General features: G+C 39.0%; 1 protein-coding gene across 1 annotated transcript in view; it reads left to right on the top strand.

The window, feature by feature from the left end:
* The window catches only part of LOC143881347 (calmodulin-binding transcription activator 2-like), a 28,040-nt gene extending 13,702 nt beyond the window's left edge, over positions 1-14,338 (top strand). Inside the window, exons 5-12 of the mRNA XM_077384364.1 lie at positions 1,594-1,639; positions 2,500-2,959; positions 3,215-3,450; positions 4,111-4,617; positions 4,773-5,455; positions 5,864-6,446; positions 8,288-8,596; positions 13,885-14,338. Coding sequence (XP_077240479.1) covers positions 1,594-1,639; positions 2,500-2,959; positions 3,215-3,450; positions 4,111-4,617; positions 4,773-5,455; positions 5,864-6,446; positions 8,288-8,596; positions 13,885-13,929 — 2,869 coding nt within the window. The 3' untranslated portion in view covers positions 13,930-14,338. The remainder of the gene's footprint in view (positions 1-1,593; positions 1,640-2,499; positions 2,960-3,214; positions 3,451-4,110; positions 4,618-4,772; positions 5,456-5,863; positions 6,447-8,287; positions 8,597-13,884) is intronic.
* Positions 14,339-15,823: the final 1,485 nt, after the last annotated feature.

The following is a 15,823-nucleotide window of genomic DNA, read 5'->3' as shown; positions in this document are numbered from 1 at the left end:
TTACCTACAAAAAATAACACGAAGTAACATGCAGTGCCACGCATGTCTGATAATTCCGTACATACCACATTTCACATGCCATTCATATAAATATTTATATAATAAATACATTATCTTTCACATGCAATTCATATAAATATAATTATGTAACACATACTAATATAATATAACACTAATTCACTTACAGTTTTGGTTTTACTAAGCGTTTCGGTTTCTATTGGGTTTGAATCGAAACATTTCTGTTGTTTCGTGTTGGTTTCAGTGGAAATTTTAAACAATGAGAGAAACTGATGGGTTTCTTGTACACAAAGGAAAGAAAATCATATGTCTTGGTACCAAAATCAGATAAAAAATAAATAAGATAATATAATAGATCAAGCCAATGGCTTTTCATGCATAAAAAGGAAATCAAACGAAGCCACTTATGGATCTTGCAACTGATACCATATTAAGTGATAAGTAATGGGGATAAATTTTAGGAATAAGCAATCGAGATGTGGTAGAAAAGAGGAGAATAATGAGAGAAGGGTGCTCTAGGAGCGTCTTCTCCATTCAGAGGCAAATTTTTGCAGTTGTGGTTCATTGGGCTTTGTGTCTTCATTCGTTCAGAAGTTAGTCTACTTCTTCCTTTTACAGTAGATTTGGACCAGCGAATAAGTCTTTTGAGAGGCCTCTCTCCCCCTTGGGATCCTCCATGCCATGGGTTCTTGAAGCTCAATTTTGATGGTTCTAGTATTGGCAATCCATTTCTGTTTAGAATTGGGGTCTCCTTAGGCCTGAGGAGTGTGGTCTCTTAGGGTGTTTTCTGGTCCAATTAGCATTAAGTATTCTAACAAAGCATTAAGTATTCTAACAAAGCAGATATTCTTGCTCAACCCTTCGTTACTCGTTGCATCCATCTGGAGAAGCTTGATCATGTTGTTGTTGAGGGAGACTCCCTTAACATCATTGGGTGGCTGAAAGGTAAGAGCTTCCCTTGTAGGTTTGCAGACTATTTGGAGAAGATTTATGATTTGCGTCAGGGTTGAGATTGTTGCTAGGCATGTGTGGAGGTCCGTTTGGTTAAGGTGTTTTGACTACCTTTATGTTTGGTTTTCTTTCTTTTTGTCTCGTGCTGTTTTGGGAGATGTCTTCGGTCTCCTGTTGAGCCTTCAAGCACTTGAAGGGAAATTTTAGGGCGTTGAAAAGTAAGCCCCATGAATCCCGTAGCTTTAGTATAGGTGGTTCAAAGATAACAATTACAAAATATGTCATTAGTGATGATGGGCCCCATGATAAGACACCATAACACATTATTTTTAACTTTTCTGTTAGAGAAAGCAGGCCTTTCATGCGTGTCTTATTTATTAAAGCATTTAAAATTTCTAGGAATGCATCCATTTTCATTTCTGCCATAATACAAGGTTCTGTATTCCATGGCATCATATTTTCACTTTCTATGTTTTTATAGCACCTTGTTTTATGGATGACTGTCTTGCAATAATTTCTTCATGTCTACAGAAAGGAAAAAGAAAATCCTTGTTTTGTGGATGACCCGTCTTAATGTTTGGACGTGAGATACTTATCCATTTGTCCTTTTGTTATTATTTTCAGGCAGTTAGAGCACATTGTTCTTGTGCATTACAGAGAGGTGAAAGAGGTAATTCTTGGTACTTTATTTTTATAATGTTTGCTCTTTCAATTTTTCTTTTTCTTTTTTTTGGCAAGAAAGTGGTGTGTAGTCTCCGAAATCACTGTTAGAAATCAAATGATTAATGAAATCCTAATGAAATGATGTTGCATCAAAGAAAAGGAAAGAGATTCTTTTAATTTTTGAATCTTCAGGTCGTGACAAATATGAAATGATGTTCCATTAAAGAAAAGGAACAGCATTGTTTCAATGGTTGAATCTTTAGGTAGTGCCACTGCCAAATATCTTCAAACCAGAATGTAGTGAACCTGTTTGGAAGAGGTATACTGTTCACTTTTTGTGGCACATGTCAGGTCTTGCATATCACTTTATAGGGAAAAATTACATGAGTTTATAAAAATGATAAAGTCACGGCATTGTTTGAAACTCTTTGGGGTTCCGGATTATCTGTTTTCTTTGGAGGTCCTAACTGGTGAATGTAATTGCTGTTTTCAGCACATGCAAAACGCAATAGTCTATTATCTGTGGAATACATTCTGATTAATAAGCTGAGTGATAGAAAAAGGAGTATTCGTTTTTATGGAACTTGGTTGTGGTTTATAGTCAATTATTTGCCAACCATTGACCAGGATGTTGAATTTCTGATTGCATGTGTCCTCTGTCTTTCCTTTCTGATTTTTTCCCTTGAATGTATTGAAAGGAGCTAAATTCATTTTTGTGAGTAAAATTCATGTTTGCTTGTAAATGTAAAACGTCAGCTGCTCTTAAGGATTTTATGTTCTTACTCCCCTGTTTTTTTGCTTACTATCCAATGGTAGTTGTGTGATAGTTAATGTATTTTTTGTAGTACTGACTTTACTTATCTCCAGGGGAACAGGTCCGGCATCTCCCGTTTGTTAAATGCAGATCCGGGGACACAGAATCACAGTGGAAGTGCTCAACATAGTTCAGCAGCTTGCTCTGCACAGGCAAATTCTCCCGCAAACTCTCACTCTGTTGCAGCTCGGACATTTTATGAATCAAGCCCAAGTACAACTGACTGGAATGGACGAACACCATCTTCTGAATTTGAAGATGTGGACTCCGGGCCATCTTCTCTTGCCACCTCTTCTTCAGGGGTTCATACTTTTTTACATGGTAATGATAGGGCAGATAAACATGTGTTGGGATGTAGAGGTACCACACTTCAACGTCACGCAAGGGGATCGTCAGATGCCACAGGGGTGAATATTGGATCCGTCAATCCTTTCTATGCAAACCAAGTTGTGCCTCTGAATCTTATAGCTAACGAGGGCTATCAGGCAGATTGTGGAGCCTCACAAGAAGCTGGTAGTATACAATGAATCTTCTTCCCTGTAAATAGCTTCTAAAATTATTTCTATAATAACATTGATTCAAGGCTGTTCGCAAAGATAAGAAACAATGCCACATTCCAATATTTAGTTTTTTACCAATTACAATGTTGTTTCTGTTATTCTGTATATCATAGTTGGAGAATGTTATGCTCCAACCTTATGAAGATATGACTAATATATTCTGTGCTTCCGGATTTTAATGATTTATCTAGAAAACACTTTGGTGCAGGTCTATTTGGTGGAATGAATTTTAGTCCATCTGCTGGCTTACCTATGTGGTCGGATGTTCTGAGCTCAAACAGAAATGTGACTAGCATGCACAAGCAGAAGATTTCCTTGGAGCAGCCTAATACTGCAGATGTTATAAGTGGAAAACAAACTGACTCTACATTGGATATTGGATATAATGTGCTTTCTGATACACATGTGCAAACAGTTGTGGGGGATGCCCAAAAATTGGTTCAGGTAATTTGCTCTTCGCATCATATTTCCCACTAATGACTTATATGATTATCCATGGATAAATGCTTTTGTTACTGTGCTTGGAGTACCCAATTGCCATTGAAAAGGCCTGCACTTTTGTTGCAATCCTACGATTCACGATTTTTTTTTAAGAACTTAAGGCGATGGTCCCCGCCACAATATATTAAGACTGACTGACATGATCTAAATTATGGCTTTAGTTGATGGTCCCCACCATTTTAATCCACTAAAACCCAAAAAATGAAAAAAAAGGGCTGCTACTGTTCCTCCCCCATGGTTAAAATGGTGCCCTCTGCATCACTTACGTAAACTGACATGATTAGAGACTTATTGAGCAGGATTGGATAATTATCATTTCAGAACTGAATAATGTTGTATTAGGTGTGACCTAAAGGTAAGGGATAAACTGCATGTATGCATACATGCACATTTGCTTCGCTTGTTGCATTAGGTTGTTGCATTAGGTGTGACCGAAGTTTGAAAGACTGCATATAATGATAGGGATAAACTGAAATGCATTTATGCATAGACGCGCAATTGCTTCGCTTATTACATTTTCTCTACTTGTTTTGTCTACAACATGAGTTTTTTTTTTTTGCTCACTGTACACGCAAGCTCTGAGCGTTACTTCTTATCCTGCAGGGACATTGGAAAGTGGAAAATGTTGAGCATGTAGATTATTTTCACAGTCATAATCAAAGAATGAATGCTGCAGATGATATGCATCAGGTGTCATATGAGAACAAGTTATGTTTGGTGGATCAAGTTCAAAACAACCGTGGATCTCATTTGGATGTTAATGCGAATGACCAGTCTTTACGATTTGAACATGAAGTTTCAAAGACAGTAAAGAATGATCTAGAAAGTAGTTTAGATAATGATGAACAAGAGGGATTGAAGAAACTTGACAGCTTTGGAAGATGGATGAACAAAGAAATTGGTGGGGACTGTGATGACTCGCTGATGGCTTCTGATTCTGCTAATTACTGGAGTACACTCGATGGTCAGAACGACGACAAAGAAGTCTCCAGCTTATCACTTCATATGCAGTTGGATGTTGACTCACTGGGCCCTTCCCTTTCCCAAGAGCAGCTCTTTAGCATTCTTGATTTCTCACCAGATTGGGCCTATTCTGGTGTTGAAACAAAGGTATGCATTTTACACTCAACAGCTTTATACAAAGCCACAGAAAAAATGCACCTCCACATGCTCACTACATCATATCACTCACTAAATGAGAAGTTGATAACCAAGTTTTTCTTAATCATATCATACTTGCATGAAACTGATGACTGTTTATTTAGGTTTTAATCTCTGGTAACTTTCTGGGAGGTATAAAGCACCCTCATAGCACTAAATGGTGTTGCATGTTTGGCGAAGTTGAGGTTTCAGCTGAAGTTTTGACAGCTAATGCCCTTCGGTGTCAAGCTCCTGCGCATGCTCCGGGACGGATTCCATTCTATATTACTCGCAGTAATAGGCTTGCATGCAGTGAGGTCCGTGAATTTGAGTATCGTGCGAAGCCATCTGGGATCACATCCTCGATAGGTGTTAAATTTGAAACTGAACTACATCTTCAGATACGCTTAGCAAAGATGTTATTCTTGGGAGTGGATAGGAAGAAGTTGGATTGTTCCGTAGAGAAATGTGAGAAATGCACCCTAAAGAATAAAATACTTCCAACGGGAAGTGATGATGAGAGTGGGTGGGTCAAGATTAAGGCCTTTGTTGGCAATTGTGACAATCCTAAAGAAGCATTGGTTCAAAAAATGTTGAAGGATAAATTGTACAACTGGCTAGATTGCAAAGCTCACGAAGAAGGCAAAGGACCAAATATTTTGGATGATGAAGGCCAAGGAGTTATCCATTTGACAGCTGCTCTTGGGTATGAATGGGCAATGCATCCTATAGTTGTTGCTGGTGTCGTTCCAAGTTTCAGAGATGCACATGGCAGGACAGCTCTTCACTGGGCTGCATATTTTGGCAGGTATGTATTGCATTTTGTGAAGCTTTTAGTTGCCTACTTCGGGGTGAATTCAATTATAGGTGGCCATGTCCAGCTCAGGACGTTTCTACGCCTATTCATCCCTGTCACCATGGTATCAAATTTGAATTTTCTCTTGCTTATCATTCACACCTTTGGTTATAAAATCTATCTCTTTCTGTTTTAGGATTTACATCATACACATCCGTTGTTTTTCTGTCAAGGGCAGTGCTTGATCCAATTCTGTATGCATTTTATGCTTTCTAACTTTTCCTTTTCTACTAAAGGTGTCTCTTGTCATCAATAACAATAATATATATGTTAGAATTCACATTGCTTTCTAAACAGCTGATTGCAAGGTTGCAATAACCCTCGTCCAATATGCTAATTGTCATAAACATTTTTGTTCAGAGAGGAAACAGTTGCTACACTGGTTAAATTGGGTGTAGCTCCTGGTGCAGTGGAGGATCCAACATCAAAATTTCCTCAAGGACGAACAGCTGCAGATTTAGCCTCAAGCAGAGGACACAAAGGGATTGCTGGGTACTTGGCTGAAGCAGATTTGACTAGTCACCTCTCGTCATTGACGATTCAGGAAAGTGTTATGGACAGTGTTTCTGCAACTCTTGCTGCTGAAAAGGCTATTGAGACTGTGGAGGGGCAAAGAATTACCTCCCTTGAAGGAGACACAGAAGATAGGCTATCTTTGAGAGGGTCCCTTGCTGCCGTGAGGAATTCTGCTCAAGCAGCTGCCCGCATTCAAGCTGCCATCCGAGCTAAATCCTTCCTCCAGAGACAGTTAACAACAAGCAATAATGAACATTCTGAAATTCCAAGTGGACTTATTGCACTTGCTTCTCTGAACAAGTCTCAAAAGGTAGGTCACTTCAGTGATTCTTTGCATACTGCTGCACTTAGAATCCAACAAAAATATCGCGGTTGGAAGGGACGAAAGGAATATCTAAAGATTCGCAACCGAATTGTGAAAATTCAGGTACAATGTTGAATTTTTTTTATTATATTAGTAAATAATATTCCTTATAAATTGTTCCATGGCTGGTCAAATTTGTTCTCTAGAATTATTTTGTGAATTTGAAATTCTGGAATTTTTACCTCTTGCTCATCATCTTGTAAAAGGCAATATCATTTGTGTTATAGTTGATCTGAAAAGGGTCTATATGAAGATCATTTTAGATTGAAAAATAAAACATAATCTACAGGAGTTAACTGAAGACTTTATTATCTATAGATTTGATTTGCATGGTACTGATGTTGGACCCATGTATCCATGATATAGATGTACTGGGTACCAGTTGTACCTTTGCGGCCACAGAGTTTTTTTGTATTCGTGGTTTATCTTCTATGGCTTGCAATTTGTTATTGCAAGTTTCTTTTAATGGTTATGGCACTGATTGTTTCCATAATAATCCTGGTCATATGATTTCTGTCACAATAATGTGGGTTCCAATGAGTTTGTACTGCAAGTTTTCTATCATTGTAGTGATGAAAGCTCTGGAATCTGTGGCTCTGGCTTTAAATATGTGTGTTCTTTAGTTAACTCAATTGAAATGATAAACCTCCCATCGCCCGTGTTCCTTTTCTTATTCACTGTAAGCAATTCTCAAAAGATATATAAACCCACCAAAGGTTACAGGTGAAAGTTGAAACAGACTCATCCAAGATTAAGATGGATTTGTGGGCTGTTCAAAGAGTGCCGGCTATTGCCTGGTATTTAACATTAAAGTTTTTTCTTGTGACTCAATGGAGTCCTAATATTGGTCAATATTTCCATATTCTATGGCGCTGCAGCAATCACAATATAAAAATTGAACTATTCCAAAGCAAATTATTAAGCTGGACTGCTGATTCAAACTAGTGGTAGCTTTATTTTTTTAATTGAAACTGCAAGTATCAGGTGTCTTTATTCCAAACCACGTGTGTTTTGCTCTGTGGATCTTTTCAGATTCATATTACATGTTTTATTAACTAACGATAGTTTCTCATGGATCCCAGCTTTTTTTGAATTTGTTCTGTGCTCTGATTGACTATAGTTTTGTTTGTGTTATTTTGCTCTGGTTTGCGTACAATATTATCTTCTACCATGTAGTGGCATCTGACAATTTGATAAGGCAACTACTAACTCTGTGTGATTGCCTCTATTAGTGATACTTTCATTTTAGAAAGAGAAAAGGGTTCCTGCGCGCGAGCGTAGATAGCTTTTCTGTGCTCTAGTGCTGGAAAGATGGGTGGGGCCACATTGTTGGGGGGATCCTAAGCATTCATTTGAAAGGCCCCATCATGGATGGGGTGTGTACCAAAAATCAGCTTCATTGGATCACCATAGGGTGTCCATTTGTGCGGGTGAAAATGGACAGATACTGTTTGTCCACTAATCTGCCCATTTTTCACCCCACAAATGGACACCCTATGGTGATCCAATGGAGCTGATTTTTGGTGGACACCCTATCCATGAAAGGGCCCCACAAATGAATGATTTGGATCCCCCCAACAATGTGGCCCCACCCATGTTTTTGCACTCGAGCGCAGGAACCCTTTACTCTTTTAGAAATGCTGTTTTTGTGCCAGATGAAGTAAGTTATCATCCACCCTTTTTTAGTAATTTGTTTAAAAAATCATTGTTTTTAAAAAAATATTTTGTATGAGCACTGCTCGGCCAATTTTGTTCTGTTGAAAAGAGCAGCAATTTCTTAATTTTCAGTTTTTATACATGTCTATCATTGTCCTAAAATGTTTTTTTGAATGGTAATCATTGTCCTAAAATTGAATGTTAAGTGATGTACTTTCATTTCAATCTGCTAACCAGTTTTCCTTCAGGCACATGTGAGGGGACATCAAGTACGTAAGCAGTACAAAAAGGTTGTCTGGTCCGTTGGTATAGTTGAAAAGGCCATATTGCGCTGGAGGCGGAAAGGAACTGGACTGCGAGGCTTTCGGGCTGACAAAACAATTGGAAATGTGGAACTGGTGATCGGGGAGACGGATGAATATGACTTCTTGCGTGTTGGCCGTAAACAGAAAGAGTCGAGTGTAGAGAAAGCTCTAGCAAGGGTGCAATCCATGGTTCGTTACCCAGAAGCACGTAATCAGTACATGAGGCTAGTGACAACGTTCCAGAAATCAATGGTGATTTGCCTCTTCTCTATTTCTAGTAACAGAGTACTCGGCATACAATTACACTATAGCATCATAGTTGTTAATTTGTTATCTTGCTTACTTCACTACTGGCTTCTATCTATTGAATCACTTCTTTCCTCTTTCATATCTTTTTTAGAAAAGACAAGAATAGTATTAAAAATGAGAATAGTATTAAAGAAAAGTGTTGAAAAACGAGAGATCTCTAATATCTCATAGTAGATCAAACTCTATGTGCAACAAGTAATAAGATGAGATGCTAGAAACATAAACACATGAAGTAAGAACATAAGATTTACGTGGTTTGGCAATGTGCCTACTTCTACAGGAAAAAAGTTTCACTATTTCTGTCAGTGTTACAAAATTCTCATTTCTTCTCGGCCCAGAAAACACACAGATACCCACCAAAAAAGGAAACGCAGAGAACCTTACTCATCGTAACCCTAATACGTGGTCCATATATTAATAGCATTACGTCAAGGAATTGTCGAAATACCTATGATTTGTGGACACGGACACGAGTGTTGCGTGTCGACATGGACACGGAGTGTCAGACACGGCTGTTGCAAGAGAAATTAGAGACAGAGAAAGTGAGTTGGGCATCTCCCCCTTACTCATTTATTAATAATAATGAAAAGAGAAGTACAATGACCAAACTGCCCATAGACTTATAGGCTTATTCTAACACTCCCCCTCAAGCTGGAATGTATAAAGCATACATTCCTAGCTTGTTACATATATCGCTCAGCTTGGATTTATTCAATGATTTTGTGAATATATCTACCAACTGTACAGCACGTATCTCCCCTTTCTGAATCCTCTGACGAATGAAATGATAGTCGACTTCGATATGTTTAGTTCTCTCATGAAAGACAGGATTTATCACAATATAGATGGCTGCCCTGTTATCACAATATAACTGTGAAGGAGAGGGAAACCCAATACCAATCTCAGTTAAGAGTGCCCTCAACCAAATAATCTCAGTCGTAGTATGCGCCATGGTGCTATATTCTGCCTCTGCACTCGATTTCGCAATGACATCCTGTTTCTTACTTTTCCACGAAACCAGGTTACCTCCAACAAAGGTACAATACCCGGTAGTCAATCTCCTATCAGCAGGAGATCCAGCCCAATCAACATATGAGAACCCCTCAATCCATGTATGACCATGCTGTTTGAATAGTAATAATTTCCCTGGAGCACCCTTCAGATACTTGAGAATTTGAACCACTGCGTTCCAATGAGATATGCGAGGAGAGGTCATGTACTGGCTAACTACCCCAACGGCATAGGATATATCAGGAAAGTGAGTTGGGCATCTCCCCCTCACTCATTTATTAATAATAATGAAAGGAGAAGTACAATGACCAAACTGCCCATAGACTATAGGCTTATTCTAACAACGGCAAACCCCCAAACTTTAGAAACGGGGACACGGCTAAAATAGAAAGTATATGTGATCATGAATTGTGGATATGGAATCGTGTGTCCATTTTCAACATGGATACAAGTTGTCTAAATGAGGTAAACACAATATTCAATAAAAAACATAATGTCACACTTGACACGGTACAAAAACATGTCCACACCCCACATTAAGTCTAACGCTTCCAGCAATACAAGTAAAAGTGTCCAAAGGAGTGTCGACACGTGTGGACACGACAGGACACGTGAGTCGGCAATAAATTTGAAGTGTCGGCCAAATCATAGCGAAATACCCTTTAGCGCAGAACCGAAAATTTAATTTTCGTTTGGGGCTTCGCGCACCTTAGTCCGATAGGGTGATCAATCACTTGTTATAATACAAGACATCTGCACAACAATTTCCACCTTTGTTTGAACTCTGCAAACACTGGTGTACTCACTAGAACACAGCTCCGCACCTCCTGCACATGAGTTGTCCACCACATTCTAGGGGGCGCTCCAGCAATCCTCAACATATGTTGATATTGACCAAGTCTAAGCAATGCTTGAACTTTGTTATTGTAAGTGACTTAGTCAACAAGTCCGTTACATCATCTTTACGTATTTTCTTCAAGTGAATACTTCCATTCTCCACCCATTCTCTTATCTTGTGATGTCTCACATGAATATGTTTCGTCCCAGTATGATACGCTCCATTCTTCGCCAAATGCATAGCACTTTGATTGTCACAGTGCAACATGACTTCTCCCTACTTCAGCCTCATATCACAAACCAATCCAGCCAATCAAATAGCCTCCTTGGCAGCTTCACTTGCCACCATGTACTCTACGACTGTCGTAGACATGGCAATCATAGACCGAAGCGAAGCCTTCCAAGAAATAGGGCCACTTGGTAATATGAGCCCATAATCTATAATTGATCCCCTCTCATCCAAATCTCCTACATAGTATGAATCTATATAGCCTCTACGACAGTGGCAATCGTAGACCCGAGCAAAGCCTTCCAAGAAATAGGGTCACCTGGTGATATGAACCCATAGTCTATAGTTGATCACCTCTCATCCAAGTCTCCTACATAGTCTGAATCTACATAGCGTATCAACCCTTCTTCAATTTTGTCTATGCCATAGACCAAGCCAAAACTTGCAGTGACACGTAAGTATCTAGGAATCCACTTCATTGCATTCAAATACTCGTTACCCGTATTCGCCATGTATCTATTTACTACACCGAGCATGTGTCATATCTGGTCTCGTGCATACCATAGAATGCATTAGACAACAAATAGCATTAGCATAAGGGTTGCTAGACATACCTGCCCATTCCTCATCAGTAGATGAGCATAAATTCTTACCCAGTTTGAAGTGGCTTGCCAAAGGAGTGCCTAATTAGTTTTGCATTTTTCATGTTGTAACCGGTTCAATGTACTTGGCCCGTTAATGCCAAAGCATTCCATTTATCTTTTTTCGCTTAATTTCCATCCCAAGGACCTTGTTAGTAGCACCTAAGTCCTTCGTGTCGAATTCGTGGCTTCACATAGATTTTAGCCTATCGACTTCTTACATAGTGTTAGGCTGTTAGCAACAGCTAGCATATCATCAACATGCATCGACATATAGTAGCAAATATATGTATGAGGTGTCATCAAGAGCACGATAATAAATACAACATCGAAGCTACTGCGTTTGTACCCATTTCTTGTTATATATGTATGAGGTGTCATCAAGAGCACGATAATAAATACAACATCGAAGCTACTGCGTTTGTACCCATTTCTTGTTATAAAGATTTCAAACCGCAGATATTATTTCCTAGGTAACTACTTCTCAACCCTTGAGAGACCGCTTTAGTATACACAAATTATTATATTTGCCTTTTTCAACAATTCTCTCTAGCTGTTCTATGTAATTTTGCTCCTCTAAGTCACCATGAAGGAACACCGTTTTAACATCCATCTGGTCTAAAGATATTATTGCGTAGGTAACTACTTCTCAACCCTTAGAGAGACCGCTTTAGTAGACACAAATTATTATATTTGCCTTTTTCAACAATTCTCTCTAGCTGTTCTATATAATTTTGCTCCTCTAAGTCATCATGAAGGAACACCGTTTTAACATCCATTTGGTCTAGCTCTAGATTATGCCTAGTGACCAGACTCAACAATACATAGATCGAGATGTGCTTTATCCCAAGTGAGAATATCTCATTTTATTCAACGCCCTCTTTCTGGTCGTCCCCCTTTGTGACTAGATGGGCCTTGTACCTGTCTCTGCCCATATCAAAAGATGCATCATGCTTCCTTTATATCCACTTTCTTCCTTTACATCTACTTGCAGTCGACTGCCTTCTTCCCTCTTGGAATGCTTCACAAGATCCTAAGTATGGTTTCAATAGAGCAACTCCATCTCATCTGTCATAGTCATAACCCACTGTGGCTATCCTCGCTACTCATAACATCCTGAAAATAGTAAGGTTCTTCACTAGCAGTAAATAAAGCAAAGGAAACAAAATTGTCAAAATCATACTTGGCTTGTTGCTTAATATTTCGCTTTGGCTCTGACATTGCTATGTTATGTGGCGTTTCTGGCTGCTCATGACCGTTGCAAGATGATTGTTCCCTGGAAGACTCTGTACTCTCCTTCCCATTATCGGATAGTTCTGAATCATTAATGTCAAAGTGTGTTGTCTCATGTTTTTCCTCCACATTTACATTCCGTGATTCTTCTTCATGCGCACTAGTTTTTAACATACTGGTCTCATCAAAGTCGATTTACCAATGAGTCACAAAACGCTATGGTTCTTGCCATTAAAAAAGAACTTAGCACCTCTGCTTGCCTCACTCCCAACAGCGCAATCCCGCGGCCAACCGTAATGTGCGCTCGCTCGCTCTACGACATCCCCAAATGCCAACATGTAACTCGACGTCCCTTGACGCCCCTACAAATCATATAGTCGTCACCAAAAGTGTCTCATATCCGGCTTCTCAGCTCCTTACCGGCGCTCATCCTACACAATGGAGTTCCTACGTTACATCCTCACTGCGCGCCCTTGCAACGGCCCGGTTAAGTTGATCTCTTTAGCGTTACATCCTTGTTGCTCGCCCTTGCAATGACCTGGTTGAGTTGATCTCTTCAGCGTTACATCCTCGTCGTGCGCCCTTGCAACGGCCCGGTTGAGTTGATCTTCTCGGTGATACATCCTCACCGCACATCCTTGCAACGGCCTGGCTGAGTTGATCTCTTCGGCTTCACATCCTCATCGCGCGCCCTTGCAACGGCCCGGTTGAGTTGATCTCTTCGGCGTTACATCCTCACCGCTCGCCTGGCAACAGCCCGGCTGAGTTGATCTTCTTGGCGATACATCATCGCCGCCCGTCATTGCAACGGCCTGGCTGAGTTGATCTCTACGGCTTTACGTCCTCATCGCGCGCCCTTGTTGATATCTTCGGCTTTACATTCTCGCCACGTCGAGCGGGGCTCAACACACGCCCAACGCATTGCCATCATCCTCGCTGCGTCGAGGGGGCTCAACACGCACTAATTAACTTCAAGTCAGCTTTGGCAGTCAGCACTATTTTGTTTCTCTTTTGGTAGGTAAGTTGGGGTTAAACAATCGACCTAGAGCACTGTCCAATTGAGGCATAGGCTCAACCGGTGACCGTCACTATAGTCAGGATTTCCATTTTGGTTATATTCTTGACTTTATTAAACTGTAGATGTAAGTTGTGGTTGTTTCTTATTGATCTTTGTTTAGTTCACTTGGTTTTGCAGTTACAGACACATCCTGCACTTTAATTTCTTTTCGCCTTGTATTTACCTGACTATATTCTGAATTTTGTATCCCCTGTTTACGTAGATGAGCGAAGAAGGGAATGCATCAAGTGAAGTTCAAAACATCTGAACAAAGTAAAGGAGTTGAGTGTCTATTTGCTCCTATGACAGACTAACCAGACATTATTACATTGATCTTGGATTGACAATTGGATATGGGGGCTTAGGAAAGTGTGGCCTAATTAATTTGCACTTGTAAGTACACCTGACATGTCTCTTAGATGTAGGTTTAAGGGTTTTTTTTGTTGTTTTTTGCCTTCCAAAACTTGAAAAGCGAAAGAAGAGCAAATTATACATGTATGATGTAATACAAATGCCGTCAATTTTCCTTGTAAACAGCTTCATAATTACTGTGGAAATGGTTTGAAAATGGAGCAACTGTAAAAATCAGTGCAATATATTATTGGATAATGTAAATATCACATTTCACAATAAAGTTTGACCAAAATAAAATAAAATAAAAAATAAATTCAGTATGATCGATAAAGTGTGATAAATTCAAACTGTTCTGCATATCTCTACTCGTTTTTACCTTATCTTGATATCTTCAACTTGATCGTGTTTTCTGGCAACCTTTGCAATATCTTCTTTCTAGCTTCTCTGAGTGCGTAGATACCCAGTTTTGGAAGTGTCACTGAATCTTTTTTTTTTTTCATATTAGATTAGCATTCTTGGCACATGCTATGCATGGGTTTAAAATGGTGGGCCCCATCCTTTGCTTGGGTTTTGGTGGAAACATGAGGTGTAAAATGGTGGGGTCCATCCTATGCATGGTTTGGGTGGAGATGGTTGGCACATGCATGGGTGGAAGTATTGGGTTCTCTCTTAGTTAATACATGATTAAAAAAAGTTTAATACACAACGTCGTCTGAATAAGCACATAAGTTTATACTTTAATTGCATTATGTCATGGTATCTGGCGAAAAAAGTACATAAGTTGATACTTCAATTGCATTGTATTATGTTGTCTCTCGAGTGTATATTTCCACATGTACATGAATGTTACTCAGCATGAGATTGGGCATTCACAAGTGTTTTATGAGGTCATAGTTAAGAGTCATTCAGAGTTTATCCCATTCAAACTAATCGTTGCAAAACATAAACTACCATGCTTTAGGGCTACATATTCTATCAACAGGTCTGATGCTACTACTGTCATTGCATGGAGTGTTTTTCAGCCTAATTTGGTGCTTTTCTGACATCTTACTGTGAAATTACATGTCTCATTCTGGCTTAGATTGAGAATTTATATTATCCTAACATTATTTTCTTGGAAAGTCACATAAAATCCGACTATACTCCTCATTCCTTTGCTATAGGTTTCAATGAATTTATATTAAGAGTTGAGTTTTCAGGGTTTACCACAATAAGATGGGTTTGTTTGGTAAGGCTAATTGCTTATGAGAGGGATATGGAAGGTTATGTTCTTTTCTCTTGCTAACGGGGAGGGAAAAATAAACAAACAGATTAATTAATTAATATCCGTTTCTTCTGATCCGGCATATCCAACTAATAAAGAAGCGGACACTGAGGCATCCTGTTTTACTATAACAAATAACCATACGAACCCAAAGCCTAAGGGCCTCTTTTTATACCTCTAAAATTATCTGCATACATCTTACATGCAAATAATTTTTAAACTAAATATGATTATTTACTTATAATCATGGTTTAAATTTTTACTGAAACTGACCCAAAATGTTTGAAATGTTTCTGTTTCCATCCCAACCGAAACCAAAATGACTGAACTGCATAAACTAATATCATAAGTGTAATAGAAGTATACTATATCACTATTTAGTACATAATTATATTTATATGATTTGCAGGTGAAATAAGGTGCATGTGTTGTGTATTAATATTTATATGAATTTCATGTGAAATTTGGTATATTCTAAATTATCAGACATGTCACATGTGACATTGTATGTAGGGGTGGCAACGGTTCGGTTTCAGCTTGGTTT

The sequence above is a fragment of the Tasmannia lanceolata genome, unplaced genomic scaffold (genome assembly GCF_043159265.1).
Source record: "Tasmannia lanceolata isolate RefF3 unplaced genomic scaffold, GAP_Taslan_0.1 ptg000007l, whole genome shotgun sequence".
Classification (NCBI taxonomy): Eukaryota; Viridiplantae; Streptophyta; class Magnoliopsida; order Canellales; family Winteraceae; genus Tasmannia; species Tasmannia lanceolata.
The sequence above is the reverse complement of the archived record's forward strand: the minus strand, read 5'-3'. Positions and strand labels throughout refer to the sequence as shown.